At 33.6% G+C, this 17,534-nt stretch overlaps 1 protein-coding gene across 1 annotated transcript; it reads left to right on the forward strand.

The window, feature by feature from the left end:
* Window positions 1-722: 722 nt before the first annotated feature.
* Window positions 723-16,315, forward strand: LOC124359982 (transmembrane channel-like protein 5). Its single transcript, XM_046813195.1, is given in 9 exon segments — window positions 723-941; window positions 1,728-1,934; window positions 3,130-3,230; window positions 3,318-3,441; window positions 10,460-10,729; window positions 11,344-11,474; window positions 13,206-13,290; window positions 13,292-13,365; window positions 15,742-16,315. Coding segments are annotated over 9 exon segments (1,401 nt in total). The 3' UTR covers window positions 15,932-16,315.
* The last annotated feature ends 1,219 nt before the right edge of the window (window positions 16,316-17,534 follow it).

A 17,534-nucleotide genomic window follows, 5' to 3' on the forward strand; every position in this document is an offset into this window, starting at 1 on the left:
TTAGAAATAACAAATAACTCAGTATGATATAAATGTGAACTTTAATGATGATAAATTAATTGACATACAAGTTTGAATTTTGAAACAAGATGGAGGATACAATAATGGTACATTTTTAAATACAATTCTTAATTTTTAGGGCAGGGTGGTCGTGCTGGCTTAATGAAATAGAAATATTGGGTATTTTTTTTTTTTATAAAAGATATTGTAATTTTGAAAAATAATTGTTGTTAAATTTTAATTATATTAATTTTGAATTATTAGCCAAATCGAATGTTCCTGGGTTTTATGTTCTTCCAATGAATCACTATTAAACTTAAAAGGAATTTTCTCACCCAATGTCTGTCTTCTGCTTCTTTGTACTTCAGTGATAATAAGAATTTAATAAAGTAACCTTTCAAATACTGCTGAATAAATGTAACCAGTTTCTTTATAATAATAATCTTGCTTCACTTCCTTCCAGATCCCTCTCTCCTCTCCACCTTTCAAAAATCTGCTTTCTTCACTCTTCAACAATCATCCCTGCACACTGTATCACTGACTTTAGTTCACTTTATAACTTTTGAATTTTATATGTAATAAGGTGAATTTTGATTAATTTTGATATATTTAATTTTGTATTTATTATTGTTTGTATTAAAATTTCAGACAATTTATAAATAATTATTCCTTAATTATTATTACTAACAAATTTCTAAATTAAATTAGGCCTAAGTATTGAAATGAATGTGAGATGGGCGTATGAAATGAGTCATTACAGTTGTAAAGAGTTTGAAGTCTACCATTGCAGAATGGCGGGCTCGTACAGGAAGAGTTTTATTGAGACTTCAGGTGGCATCAAGAACATCTACGCCCACAAGGTGTTTTGCGGCTGGGACTTTAGCATAGCAACTGAGCGAGCAGCAAAACTCAAGTCGGACAGTCTTGCCAGGGAGTTAAAGGTAAATGAAGACAAGGATATATGAACAAGGTATCACAAACATCTGTGATTGTTAGTACTTATCATTTCAAACAAAAAATATCCTATAAACATAGGTAGAGAAATGTCAGGAGCAAAAAACATTATTGTCACTTTATTGTAACTATCAGCCAACAAAGTTTGTGACACTCTTTCCTGAACATACATGTAAGAGTATTCATATTGATTGAGCTTCTAAAATTACTTGCTTACATTGAAATATTGACATTAGGTGACGACAGTTTAGCTAAGGATAAAAAATCTAGCTAAGGTTAATTGGCTGAGTGTTAGTGAAGACTTGTAATCTTAGTTGAACATGGTCTCTTTTGTGGTATTTTTGAACCATAAATTGTTTAAACTGCAATTGAAGGTTGTTTTTTTCCAGTAGTGTGTTTCCCAAACCCATTTACAAGAGAAGCAGAGTATTTGAATTTTGAAATTGTAGGCTGTATCTTGTTAGTTTGTCAATACACCTGAAGTCCTTGTCATGTTATTCACCTCTTATCATCCCATTTTTGTCCTCTATTTACAAATTCTATATACAAATATGAGTTTATCCTGTGGGTACTTCCTTTAGTGAAGGAAAGAGCTGTCTCTCAAACATTTTAAATCTTATTTCGTATAGATTCTGAGAGACTGATAGAATAAAATGTTCTCGATAATACCAGAAGTTTTTATATCAGCTCATTATCAGTAAGATCAGTAGAATTACAACTATTGACGTACTGAGCACAAGATAAATATTGTACATCTGACACTACTATTTCAGGAACTGATGGAGGAAGATGCCCGTGCTGTTCTAAGACAGTCAGACTGGTGCCACGAGCTGTACGTGAAGTGCGTGCGGCTGGCCGTAACCGGTTTATTCCTGGCTCTATCGGCTGGCACAGGGTATCTCATCTATTCCCTCCTTACGCACTCCTTCCTCGCCAAACTGAACTCACAGGCAGGACACGTCATCGAAATCGTTCTGGATGTAAGTAGACTATGTCAGTATATTGAGTTGAATTTTTGTAAATTTTGATTATATGAGGTACCGCGATTATCTAAGACGTAGATCACAACATGGTATAGAAATCACTGTCGCACCAAGCTGATGATCACTGTGTGATGCCAACATATTCACTGCCACAGTTTACAGCGTTGTGACTGTTATGGAAGTAGTAATTATACCACACGGAAGCTGTTAATTACTGTAGTAACATTCATCACCATGATTCATGTCTTTTGGTGGATTGTTGTGTTGTGTTGTGATAATTTAAAATAGTATTATAGACATGATGTTATTACTCTCGGATCAAAAAGTATCATCAAAAAGCATCCGAGTATGAAAGTTAACAACAAATCAACCAGTAGAGCTAAAATAACAGCATTTACATTAAAATTACATGGCTTGTTTATTTCTGCACTTAAATATATAAAGCAAATAATTACAAACACTAACTTCCAGTTTTTATGTGGACAATAACAAAAAAGTGTACTGGTGTTTGGTGTTGTTGCCTCGACATTCTGGCAGTTAGTATGTTCAGATGAGGAAGCACAATTAGGAGTAAATTAATCAAACCTACTGAGTTAGATCGGTGTTAAAAATTAAATTTTTTAAATATTGCTTTTTAAAAATTCTAAGCTGTACAACTTGACCAATGCTGAATTGTTTAAACCATCCAGTCAAGAATAAAAGTTAAAATGACAATTTAATAACAATTCTTTTCATATAGTTCTAAAATTACATACTGAAAAACAGTATACTCATACCTATCTTGTATAAAAATTTGATTGTAATTGAATCCCAAGGTTATGAATTTTCAAAGTGCATATTGGTTGAAAAGCGCCAAAGGTGCCCTTTTTTATTATTATCGACAAAATAGGAAGTTATTGTTTTGCTTTATATGTACAGATGCAGAAAATTTATAAGCAAGCTAAATTTTTAATATAACTCCCGTTGTTGTAGCTCTACTAGTTAGTTTGTGGTTAACTGAAACTCTGGTATCTACACTTTATGATCCAAAAGTGGGGATACTAGTCAAATTTTGCAAAAATGTTTTAAAAGTTACATTTTAATTTGAAATTCTGAAAAACATGTTGTAACCAGATTTTAACAAAATTAGAAAATATAACATCAATGTTCAAGAAACTTAACTTTTTAAAAGATAAATTAATTAAATTTTCAGGAGGAAACTACGGTGAGCACTGCGGGAGAGTCAATCGCAATATCTTTCGTCACAACATCCATCCTGATATTGCTTCCGATGCTCTTTTCTTTTCTTGTTCGGTAAGTGTTGATCAAATATTTCTCTAGCCTGTTTAAGTGGAATGAGCAGCCGGTGAGAGATGTCTTGTAAACTTTGTTCTGTTGCAGGTATGAGGAGTACCATCGTCCTAGGATATCCCTGTATGTGACGATGGTCAGGACATTCTTGCTGGAACTGATAGTTGTAGCAGTGCTTGTAGTCTTCTGGCTGCGGAGAGAGGACTCTGAATTGGTCAGTTATTTTATTTATTCACTCTTTTACAAGTGTGTTGCATTCTATGGAAACTTAAACCTACAATGCACTATTTCTCGGTAATTGAAGTACATAACCTTGCATGTAACAGTAATATTTGTTATGTTTGTTATCTTTAAATAAAAGCAAATATATTTAGTACATTTCATTAAAGTTTGGTCTTATGTGTATATATTTAATAATATTTAACTGATAGATCATGTAAAGTACATAATTGCTCCCTATGGAAATCTGATTGCTCTTTACTTTTTATATTGTGAATATCAGACGGTAATAGGATCTATTTGATCATAACCCATTTCGTGTTAGGCATATAAAAGTCACGCCGAGTGAGTGTGAAAGCTAACATACTATTGTAGGTGGTTGTCACAGTTAAAAGTATATAATAAATACAAAATTCTTCTAAGTTACTCCTCTATTTTTATATGCCTCAGTAAGATATTTATCTACTGTTGAACAGAAGTTCCACATCACAATGTACAAAGACTTTTAAGGCACTTTTATATAAACTTTTATTTAACAAACCTCATTTCTCATTTCTACCACTTAACACATTTCTTATGACAATTAATTTAAATATTATCTATGTATTAACAATTTGTAATATAACATTAATAGAAAGAAAAGACTTAAAGTGACGTCACTGCCAAGTCACAAGGCAACAATCATTCCACATCATACAGCCGTTAGTGCTGGCACACAGCTGCTTGGCCACCTGTAACCAGACCACCAGACTACTGACCCCAGACACTGTGTCAGCATTGTCAGCGCTGACCTACAGCAATACAGCCAGCTGTTGTACTGCTCAAACTACTGACTAGACACTTGATTGTCATTTAATCAAGGACACTTAATTAAACTGACAACGGGAGAAGCCAACCAAACCTCTACATTAGATAGTATCTGACGCATAGATAAATATCTTACTGAGGCATATAAAAATAGAGGAGTAACTTAGAAGAATTGTGCATTTATTATATACTTTTAACTGTGACAACCACCTAGCTGGCAATAATACACACCTATTTATTATGTATGCAAGGCCGGAACAGTAGTGACGTCACTGCCACCTCACAGTCAAGACTGCAGCTCATGCTCTACTGATATCACATCATTACACTGTGTAAAAATACCAGCCTGCTACAGTCTACCATCAATCTTTAAATCTAGCTTATTAATTATTAACTTTAAAACCATTGAATGCAACCTAACTAGACACTATGTCCAAATACCCTTGTGGTGTGTGCACAGTTGGAGTAAAATATCAAGGTATACTCTGCACTGGTACATGTGAGCAGTGGTTTCATTTTAAATGAACTGGGCTGACAAGAAATTCAATAAGTTGTCCAAAGATGAAATTGCAATTTGGAAATGCAAAAATTGCACGCTAAATGAACACCCTTCAGAGATTGAAGAACTTCAAACTAAAGTCCACAATTTGTCTACAGAAAACAGCCTAGACCAGGAAACATCTCTGACTCTTGCTGCTGAAGTTGGAGCCGCTCTTCTGGCTGAAAATAAGGCACTAAAGCAAAAGCTCCATGAAACTAGAGCTGAGAAATCTGTCTACCAACTAGAGCTGGAAGATAATATAGGAAATCTTGAAAGTGATATCAACAATCTGACAGAAGAAAACAAAAATTTAAAAAGAGAACTATCTTTCTTGTCAGATAAATTAAAAACTGAACAATGCCTTAAAAACGACCTCATCTCTCAGTCTGAAGACGAAAAAATGACTCTGTCACAAGAGATAAATGATTTACTCTTTCAAAACTCTGAGCTCAAGAAAATATCTACTCAATTAAAATCCCAAACGCATGAGCAGTTATTACAACTGGAGGCCTTAAAAATGGAGAATGCTACCATGCTAAAAAGGTATGCGGCACTACAGGAAAAACTAAACATCACTATAGACAAACTAAACCAAAGTAAAGCTGATTATAACAAAATTCATCTTAAGCTGACAAAGCAAGAAGAGGCTGCCAGGACCTTTTTAAAATCGTTTCTTCAGACAACCTCAACTAATCCTAAATCAGAATCTCCTTTTACTAAAAATCAGCACTTCCCTGGAGAAATTTTGAATGAACATGGTGTAACAGTGCCAACCAAAAATCCCTTCACGGCACCAGGAGCCAGTCAAACCTGTCCACAAAAACTGAACACCCACTTGACCGAGATCAATCAAACCTATCACCATATGACCACAGGAGACAGTCAAACCTGCGTACAAAAATTGAACCCTCAGCACGACTACAGCATGACACCAGGAGCCAGTCAAACCTGTCTACAAAAACTGAACCCTCAGCACGACTACAGCATGACACCAGGAGCCAGTCAAACCTGTCCACAAAAACTGAACACCCACTTGACCGAGATCAATCAGACCTATCACCATATGACCACAGGAGACAGTCAAACCTGCGTACAAAAACTGAACCCTCAGTACGACTACAGCATGACCCACAGGAGACAGTCAAACCTGTGTACAAAAACTGAACCCTCAGCACGACTACAGCATGACACCAGGAGCCAGTCAAACCTGTCTACAAAAACTGAACACCCACTTACTGAACTCTTTAACAAAAATTAAGACTAATACAGTACGGAGATCTCTACCCAACAGAAAACACAGGAAAGAAAATGTCTTCAGTATATCTCTCCAAGTTGCAAAAAGCAAAAGCAACCTAGAACACTATGCAACGGTTTCAACAAGAGAAAGCAAATCCTCTCTGAGAAGAATGGAAATGAGTAAATTACCTCCCTTAAATGCTAAAATATTGGAAAAGGGTGAAGATGTAAATGAATTTTTCATTAACAACATTTAGTTCTACAAGAAACATATGAAGCAACACTACAGCTATGAGGCAAACAGTGGTAACTCCAACCTTTCCTCCACTCTAACATACCCATCTCTTAACAGCATGCTCTTTTTTTAGGCAAACTCTTTTTCTTGTAAAACACTCAGTAAAAGACACAACACTGATAGGAGTAGGGCACAACACGTAACAATCCTCCACCAAAACATTAGAGGACTGGCTAATAAAGTGGAGATGCTAAACAACCTTCTAGAGGATATAACCCCAAGTATCCTTATCCTAACAGAGCATGGGCTCTGCCAGAAAAAACTGCAAGCCACCAAAATCAATGGGTACGCTCTAATAACAGACTTCAGTAGAGAAGTACACAAACTCGGGGTGTGGCAATTTACTCGAAAGAAGAACTTGTCAACTCCTTTCAAGAAATTGACATCTCAACCTATAGCCAGGAATCTATATGTGAAGCAGCAATGGTGAAAGTTAAGACAGAAAAATTAGACCTTCAAATCCTGGGAGTCTATCGAGCACCAGGTGACAATGTAAAGCCAGCTGTTGAAATTATCTCAGATATTCTTGAATCTCAAGAAGCACATATCAGAGCCACCTTAATCATCGGGGACATTAATATTGACAGGTTGAAACCAAATCACAAAAACACAACTTTAGAAGAAGAATTGTTGACACATAACATTACAAGGCATCCTCTACCAGCTACCCGAATAACCCAAAATACTGCCACATCCATTGACTGTGTATGTTATAACACTCCTGAAGAAGATATTAGTGCATACACAATACATACAGGATTGTCAGATCATACTGCCCAACTCTGTAGATTAAACACAATTCATGAGTCAACACATTCTCAAATAACAACAAAAAGAATCATAAATGACCGAAGTCTTCAAAATTTAAAAATTTTTCCTCTCAGAACAAAACTGGGAAAGGATACACAATGCCCCTGATGCGGAAGGTGCCTTCAATAACTTCAAACACATCTAAACCTGGATTGGGCCTGTTTATTTAGGCTAAGGATTCGAATTATAATAGTTTTTACTGCCATAATTATAAGCTAGCTATTAGATGATACAGTTTGAAATTTCTTTATATGTAGTTGTTGATTGAATGTTTAGTTGTTTGGTATATTTACAATATTTCTATTTGTGTTAATTACATTATTTTTTTACTTATTTAATATTTATTGTAATTGTTAAGACTAAATAATTTATTTACTTGTACCATAGTATAAATGTATTGTGAATATTTGTTTGTTGTATATGACGTAGTTTAAGGGCCTGAATTGAATAAATTTAATGTCATATCACGTATTTGGTATCAGATATTTATTAAATGGTAAATTTTGTTATTCTTTTATATGGCTACTGTTCAAATATTTATTTGTTTGTAGTTATATCTTGTCATATTTAAACTATATATTTATTAAATTAACTATTTAAACCTTTTCTATATTGTAGATGTTTGATGCTAAATAGTTTATTGTTAGCTTGTAATATTTAGTACCGCAGAGAGTTATTTAACGCTAATTTGTAGAACTTTTGTGATTTTTTTCTAAAACAATTTAGGTTTAGAAGTGCCTAAAGTAATTATAAGTTAAAAATAGCTGGAACTGAACACTGCAAATCTGTAAAAGGCATAATGTTAAAACACAAACGAGTTCCCACACGCGCTCGTTTTAGTGGTGCATGGGATGTATATTGTAAAACTTGCATGTTTACTGAATAAAGATTTTTTGTAAACTTTGTAAACATCCTACAACTAGCACTCGACACCACATGCCCTCTAAGAAAAATTAAAAATATAAGCAAGAAAAAAACAGTTGAAGTATTATGATGAAGAAGCCAGAGCTCTTAAAAGTGTATATCTTAGAGCCCTCTATAAATATGAAGCGACAGGAAACATTGATGACAAAAGAGACATGGTTGACAAAAAGAGAAGCTATGATCTTAAGTTACGGAGCCTCAGGCAAATTTCCACATCTAATTTCATTGAACAATCAGACAATAAACCTAAAGCCCTATGGCAAGTTATCAACAATGGACGAAGAGCTAAGCCCGGAAACACGTCAGAAATTAAAATTAAAGTTGGAGATACGACAATTAATGACACAGTCAAAATAACTGACCTTTTAAATAAATATTTTTCAGAAATAGCTGACACTACCCTATTACAAAGCAAAGAATTGACAGAAGACAATCAAGCAACTATTCACCCATCAACAACTTTTTGCCCAGCAACCTTAACCTTAGCTCCGACAAATTCTATAGAAGTTGAACATGTCATAAACAGTTTAAAACCTAAGTCATCTGCTGGCATCGATGAGTTCTCTTCAAAAATGGTCAAAAATTGCAAAAAAGAACTCACTGCCCCTATTGTGAGCATTATTAATAAATCATTTGAATGTGGACAGTTTCCCTCTGCTCTAAAAATAAGCAAAGTTTATCCCAAACACAAAAAGGGCCCAACTACAGATCTAAAGAACTACCGACCAATTTCCCTTGTCTCCACTTTCTCTAAAATAACAGAAAAAATTGCTCTAGCCAGACTAATGCAACACAAATGATCCAAAACAACTTACTGACCGATAAACAGCATGGCTTCCTAAAAAACAAATCTACAACCACAGCTCTGATTGACTTAACTGAATTCATCATTGACCAAATAGACAATGAGCAGTAGGTGTCAGCTGTATTTTTGGACTACAGTAAAGCATTTGACTGCTTGGGGCACGAATTACTGTGCAACAAACTGGAAGACCTAGGAGTGAGAGGCTTGGCCAATAAATGGTTTAAAAGCTACCTAGATGATCGCTCACAAATCGTAGGATTACAACACTCACGGAAAGGTCAAGTCTCCACCTATCACTCCAAACCACAACAGATGACAAGAGGAGTGCCCCAAGGGTCAGTCCTGGGACCAATACTCTTTCTATTAATAACAAATTCCCCATAGTAATGCAGAGCCAAAACACAAATACAGTTATGTATGCTGACGACACCACACTACTGATTAACAACAACAACACAGCTATTGAACAAACTCACATAACATAAAAACAGCCATGAATACAGCAATACACTACTGCAATATAAACGACCTTGCAATAAATCCCACCAAGACAACCCAAATACACTTCACCACAAAAAAAGACCAAGTCCCCAACGCAGTAGGCATAACAGAATCAAAACAAACAAAATTCCTTGGTGTATTGCTCGATAGCAAGTTCACTTGGACGGACCACATCGACCACCTGTCTAGAAAAATCAGTACAAGCATATATGTCGTCCGAAGAATAAAATGGATTGCAGGACTAGCAGCAGCCAAAACAACTTATTTTGCATTAGTAGAATCTTATATCTGTTATGGTCTACTAGTCTGGGGAGGACCCTCAACACATAATATCAACCGGATTCTCCTCCTACAGAAGAAGGCTGTCAGAGCATTGGCGAACCTTGAAACCTGTCGTCAGACATTCCAAGACCTAGAGATCATGACAGTTGTATCTCTTTACATACAAGAAAGTATCCTCTATGTGGACAAACTTGCACCACCAAAAAACAGAGACTTCCACTCCTACCACACTCGTCATGGCTCAAGATATAACTTGCCAGTCCATCGCACCACCCTATCAGAGAAAAAAAAACCATCTTATGCCGGCTGCAGATTTCAAAACCATCTACCCGCATTCATGAAGGACTTCACTGGAGATCGGCTAAGACGAGAATTGAAGACATGGCTAGTGAGAAGACCATTCTACAGCATAAGCAAATTCTTCAAAAACAATGGAGAACCCCTACAATCTGACTAAAGCTGAAATGATTTCTGTTTATTGACAATATTGTAATTCTTGATGAATGTACAATAAAAATATTTTGACTTTTGACTTTTTTTAGTGCGTGAGTATCGCTGAGCAAGGAAGGCAATTGGAGGTTATAACTGAACTGTTCTTGAAAATCCTGGCAAAAGTGGTCTGCTACCAATTCAAGGTTTGGCTTTGTCTGATATCTAAGAGATTAACTCTTTATGTTGCTGAAAAAAATCATTGGGCAAGGAATTCTTTCTGAACCTGATAGTGACAGTTCTGGGAATGATTGGCTAAAATGGTCTGCAGGCAAATCAATAATGAGTTTTGGCTGACATCTAACATAACCATGTTGTTCTAGTGCTGGGAGACATCGCTGGGCCAGGAAGTGTACCGATTGATCATGACTGATCTGCTGCTGGCAGTTCTGGGTATGACTCTGGCCGAAACAGTCCGCAGCCAACTCAAGAAGAAGGTTTGGCCGAGTCTGACGGCTCCTGGGTTTGACATTTCCCGCAACACTCTAAATCTCATTCACAATCAAACACTGTTCTGGGTGGGTTTCTTCTTCAGTCCCTTGCTGCCTCTCGTCATGGTCGTCAAGATGTTCCTTACATTCTACATCAAAAAGGTAATAGACAGATGAATAGATTTATTAAAGATTTTACTGGATTACTGGGTTTAGACACAAGTTTTATAATAATGTTGTATAAATTTTACCTTAGCCATGTATTTCTCATGCGTTATAGGTAGTACAGTAATGGAATTTTGTACATGTTTTGACACAATATGAACATTTTTAAAAAAACCTGACAAACCAAGTTCTTTCTCTGTGTTATTTACAAGAAAGGAGTTATTATAAAACAGTCAACAATTGGATTTGGTCCAATTAAGAAAATATATTTCTTACAATATATTTCTTACTTTGTTACTTAGTCAAAATCCCAGATTGAATTCATTAATAAATCAATATCCTGGACACAAGCAAAACACAGCACAAAAAAACTGGCAAAATGTTGTATTTTTAGTTCAAGTACAAAATGCTTTTATAATCACATTCTCAGCTTAACATCTATGTATTACAGTTATCATTTTTATTTTTTATTTTATATTTAGAATAAATACTTATAAAATGTGGTTAGTATAAATTTCTTACTAAATATTTGTATTAAGAGTATATGTGTCAAATATGATTTAATTGCGGAAACGATTATACGTTGATCAATATCTGTGTGTGTTATGTAGTTTGGTGTTCTGAACAACTGTGAGCCGTCAGCTAGATCTTGGAGAGCTACACAAACTGAAACTCTGTTTTTGGTGTTTACATTTGTCGCTCTTCTCGGAGTGTTGGTCACTTATGGCTACATCATTACGAGGTATTCTATAAGAGAACACTGCAAAGAGTTGTGTGTAACGTAACTTCTTGAACTTTTGGCCTCATATTTAGACCCTTTGAAACATTGTTTTTTGTATTTAACCTTGTACCAACTTCTTTGTACAAGTAAAATGGAAACCTTTACTTACACATAACGTGTAAAGTAATAGTAAAATTTATTATTTGACAACAAATTTGGTATTTAATAACGCTTTTTCTTAAAAAGTTAAAAGTTTAAACAACATCTTATGTATAATGCTTGATATTCTTTAAAGGAATATTAAAAAAATTTTTAATAATGAATTAAAAAGAATAAGTTGAATAATTGTAATGTATGTATTGTATGGCTTCAGTTGCTGGTACCATCTAAAATTGAAAATAAATAAAAAGGTAAATTATTTATAAGCCAAAAAAGTTTGAATATAAAATACAAACTACGTAACATACTTTTAATCTTTATAACCAAATCTAGTCCTCTTATCCATTCTAACTCCCCTTAATCTACTGCATGAAGATGAGCTAGTCCACCTGGAAATGCATTTTATAAATATGACATGTACATAAACTTCAGTGTAGGATTTTTGAAGTGAAAACTTCTTTAGGCGCGTTGAGCGTTTTGGTAGAGGGTAAAATCCTCGGTTCGCGTCACCGACATGCTAATGATACTAACCTGCATGAAAAAGTCAGTCTCGCTGTGTTTTTTTTTGCATGAAAAATAGAAAAAAGTCAGAAAACAGTGACCTTTACGGCTTCCTCTCGCGATTTTAAAGTGAAGCCAATTGTCGTACAATTCTGTAAGATGCGTCAAATTAAAGCTCTTAATATTGGCAATCTATTGGTTACATTTTTAAATATTAAAAAAATTTCGAAATAATTTTGATTATTGTTTACATTTTACATAGCGTTTACAATGACAAGAAAAAAGTAGTAAGCGAGGATTTTTTTTTATTTTTTGGTCAGACAAAATTTATCAGCGAGAAAGTTGTGTGAAAATAGATGAATATTTTTTTTGTAATTTATCATTTTTTATTGGAAGTTTAGTTTAGCCTGTAGTAGCGTATGAAGTGATGAGTGAACGTTTCTGCCGGAACTGTAGTTGGCACATTGGCTCACTGATACCGTATTAACTCAATAAATTAGTTTATTGTGCAATAAAAATACCTTTACGAAAGAACCAAGTTAATTTTAACTAATTTATTAGTTTTAAAAATATTGTGGGTTTAATTGTTATTGCAATTATATACTTTATCCGTAGCAATAACTGTATTATTTACAACGGTGTTCAACTCACTGTTGTTCACTCGGTGTTTACTCACTTGTATTCTATGTTTAACTAACTATTAATATTGAGCAATTACAACATATTTTTATACAGATAAATGAATAATGAAAACAACGAATATATTTTTAAACATTTTTAATATTTGTACGAATATTTGTATTTAAAATTTAGCATTATTCATTTTAATTATGTTTTTAATATTTAACCTCTTCATCATGAAATGAGTATTATTACGGTATAAGATTTATCTTACTAGCGTGGTAAAATAGATTTCTAGTTATTTGATAATATTTTTTTGTGGATTTTAAAATTGGAAAATTAAAAACGCGTCACATTTACAATTACAGATGTACTGCTACTATAACGTATTGTTAATTACTCTCCACTTTATAGTTCCGTTTTCACTTCTATCGGCAGTCCCACAACTGCTACTGTTTTTTTTGTTGCTAGAGTGAATACGTCAGACTGCGGGCCATTCCAGGGGTCAACGTATATGTATGAATGTATTCTGGAGTCCAGGTGTTCCAGGTGGAGGGGGAAACGAGTTCTGGCACTTCCTCATGTTCCTGACAAAACCAGGAGTGGTTGCCGGTGTGCTTCTTACCATGTGGTAAGCCTTGTCAAAAAACTCATGTAGTTGTTTGTACTGCATGTAGTTAGTAGTGATATGTTGATTAATGCTTATTATGCTTTTTTCACTCTCACATTGTATATGGTATTACTTTATGGGGAAATAGTACTTATATGGAGCAAGTTTTTAGATGGCGAAAATATGCTATATGGATCATAAAAGGACTGGACAATCTTGTTTTCCCGTTTTCAAAGAATTAAAAATAATTACACTCGACCATGTTTCTATGTATATTTTTGTTTAATAAACGTAAAATAAAATTTGCATAAATATAAAAATTAAATCTGACATACACAATTATAACACAAGAAATAACTATGCCCTAGATTTACCACTTGCTAGACTTAAAAAAATCAAATAACAGCAATTTTGCTTGAAAAATAGATTATTCAACAAATTGCCACAATTCCGCTCACACTGTCACTGTTAATAAATTCTAAAATTGCTTTTAAAAAATGGTTAAAGGAACAATTTTATACAAGGTTGACGACTATCTAGCTACTGACTATGGTAAATAAAAAGAAATCTTTTACTAACTTTGAATTGGAGGCTAAATTCAGATTAGATAGTTAAATGTACATATTTTTATAAATGTTGATGTAATGTATATAGGCTACTCATTGTTCATTGTTCTAAATTTTGTTATTTTATTGTTTTTTTATGTTGTTAACTGTTGTCTGATTATTTATTTGTAAATGTATGTCTTTTAATCTGTTTATAATTTACGTTTTTAATGTTAAAACTATTACAATATAATGTTATAACTATTTATAATGTTATTCTATATTTATTTTAATTTTCACTGAAATATAGTAGTTACAAACAGAATGCAACAAACAATGAAAAAGTAAAATTCTGTTATATTGTTTTTGACAAGATCTATTGCATCACTGTATGTTTAATGACGAATAAAATCTTGAATCTTGAATCTGCTGACAAAAAGTATGAATAACTGCTGTGATTGTTCAACAATTGGGCAGTAGTATAACCTACATTGTGTTAAAGTACTTTCAATGCTCTCATATACTTCAAGAAGAAGTCAATAATAATGCTTAATCCTAAAATGTCTGTAGAGTTACTTTACAGCTCTTTGAATGTTACCTTCAGTGGTCGTAGTCATTTTGGCAGCCTTTGGTACAAATCAACATTTAATTGCGAAATACTACTCAAAATTCAAAGTAATGCATACAAATCAAAAGATAATAAAGTGAAATTGTTATTTCTTGTACAATACACATTTCACAGCCTTATAATTTGTATAATTACAATAAAAACTATTCACTATGTTCTCAAAAGTGAAAGTTTGCACACCGCTGACGAGTACATAATTTTTGAAAAATCACAACTGGATTGGTTGGTGGTGACCAACCAAACTGTACCACTATTAAGCTCAAATAAAGCACTAAATCTTGCCTGTTGTAAGTTTTTCACTAGAATAAACTGTTTTCGAGCTTTGAATGATTTATTTTATGTCTGCAACATTACTGTAAACAGTTTAAATTGTAAAAGAAATTAATTGTAAATGTGTACAGTTTTATTGTAGATATCCCCACACTTGTATCATTCTTTAGACATTCACTAACTGTCCTTTTAATTTGATCTTCAGGTTATTTGTCTAATCTGATCAGATGGGAAGCATTTGTACAATTTGCTACCCGTGTATGACAGCTTCCTTTTATTTATAAAGAGGAGATGTGTTTGGCGAGATGTGGAGTTGTCTATGTAGTATCGAGTAAAGTAATGATCTACAGTTAAACCCTAACAGATTCTTTCATTTTAGCAAAAAGAGGCACATCCTCCTCGATCAGTGAAATAACAATAATTAAAATGCTGAGATCTTTGAAGCTTTCATGGTAACTTTATATATGTCCTTTGATTCTGAGAAATTAATTTATTTTTGAATTGAAGAATTTTTTACAACTTGCTCCTCCCATTACAAACCTATCTCTGAAACGGGACTTGAATATGTTTTTTGTCCATTGTCCAAATCACTGATGTGGTGAATTATTTTGGGATTAGGCTGGAGTTCTAGTGGATGTTTACTTATCTTGGAAGAAAGATATTGACATCCTATGAAAAAGAAAACTGAGAAAAGTCTTGTGCTTTGTATGCCTTTAGAAGAACCATTGCTACTAGCACAGTAGAGTCTGCAGGAGTTATATATCATCCATTGCTTGAGAGCCACATGATGTATGACATTAGTTTATGGGGAGGTCCATCCTGCTGTAACCTAGAAAAATCCCTTCTTCTCCAAAAGAGGGCAATAACAATTTTATGAAGCTAAATTGTTTTTTATTTCATCACAGTATGAGAGGGTACATCCCAATACTATTGGTTGATGATTGTATGTTCCAGTGCGGGAGTGTACTACTTGAGAGCGCAGTCGTCTGCACAGATGAAGATGGTTGAGATCCTGCGAGAGATGCTGCACGCAGAGGCCAGGGATAAGGAGTATCTCCTGGAGAAGTTGTCATTCTTTACCGGTGGCCGCAAGAGCCAAATACGCAACTCCCACTTAAGCGGAAACCACTCAGATACGCAATAGTGCAGAGTCGTCATCCAATACCTTCTATAAGTTAGTGACCTAATCAGGTCTGTTAACAAATTATTAATATGATTTTTGAGCGCTTATTGAAATTTCCAGCACCACAGCTCTTAAAATATAATACAGTCAACTCTCAATCGATTCAATTACAGTATTGGAGGTGAGGATTCCTCTCAAGTCATTGGTAAAATAATAATTGAGAAACTAGGAAATTTTAACTATTTTAAACAAAGTAGTTTAATGACGCAACAAAAATGCAAATATTTCCGTTGAAAACATAAATTATGCGTGCTATAATAAGTTTTAGCTAAATTTAGGAAGACATATCCAACTGCAATTATGTAAATTTACAGCCTCTTTAAATTAAATGTCTGTATAAGGTAAGCAAGAAAAATTTTTGGAATTATTACCTTAATATTCGTTTTACAGAGCCAATAAAACAATAATTAGGGTTCTGGTTTTCCTCTCTTCAATTACTGATCACAATTTAACCAATAACACCAGGCAGTTTGGAACAGTGTTGAATTGAAGTATTAAGTGTAGCAAAGACTTTTAATTGTATAGTTTATCGTACTGATTTGGATTAATTTCTACAGTATTCTTGTGATTATTTTTGTTAATCCTAAAATGTAATAATCGAGACAGATTATTAGGATATTTATTATGTGTTAAAGTTATTCATAATTTGAATTTTATTGAATTTCTTTAATTTATTGTAGAATTACTAAGTTGAATACATGACTAACATTGAGTTACACTTATGTAGCGAAGTCGCTAAAATTTATGTCTCTTCTGGTAAAGATGGTGTTTCAATTGTTGAAATGAAATATCGCCATTGATTTTTATATAAAGTTAAGAATTGTATGCTTTTGAATGTTGTGGGAGAGCCCCAAAAAATATATGTGTGTAATTTTTGTAGGATATGAGAGAATTGAGATATTATTTTTGCTGTAGGTATTTTCAGGTGTCATATTTTCTTTTTATATAAACGTCATTGTTATATAAAATAAGCTTTTTAAATCAAAACTTGCAATTTACTGAACATTTTAGTATGTTACTGATGCTGAACCATCAAAATACAGGGTGATGAAAAAGTGTTTACTGACAATTGATGTCTCCCAAAAGGGGGCCAACCCGAACACACAATTTATATACGGTAACTCTTTCTATAACGGAGCGTCAATTGAAAGAAAACAAACAAAACAACCAAGAATTGTGGCTTAAACTGGAGGTTCATATCTGTATTCCTTTCTAGATATGAGTGAAAATCCTCAAAGTTTGAGCCAAAATTCTAGGAGTTTTGTTTTTTTTTAATTACACCCCTTTTCTGAATGACATTACTCAAGGTTTTGATTGAAAAAGAGGTAGTTTCTGTTGACCTAAAAAGAATGAAATTTTTACATCACCCTGTTGAAGTTAATTTATTATTTAATTAAATTATTTCTTGTTGATTAAGATCAACAAGGTGTATACTGTGTATAGACAAGGTTGTATGTATATTGCACATTTTTTTAGTACAAAAGATTTTATAAACTGTAAACTCATCAAAATATATTTCTTCATTCCACTGTCATTCTTAAATAGTTCAAATAGTAATAAAGAA

The sequence above is a fragment of the Homalodisca vitripennis genome, chromosome 4 (assembly GCF_021130785.1).
Source record: "Homalodisca vitripennis isolate AUS2020 chromosome 4, UT_GWSS_2.1, whole genome shotgun sequence".
Lineage (NCBI taxonomy): Eukaryota > Metazoa > Arthropoda > Insecta > Hemiptera > Cicadellidae > Homalodisca > Homalodisca vitripennis.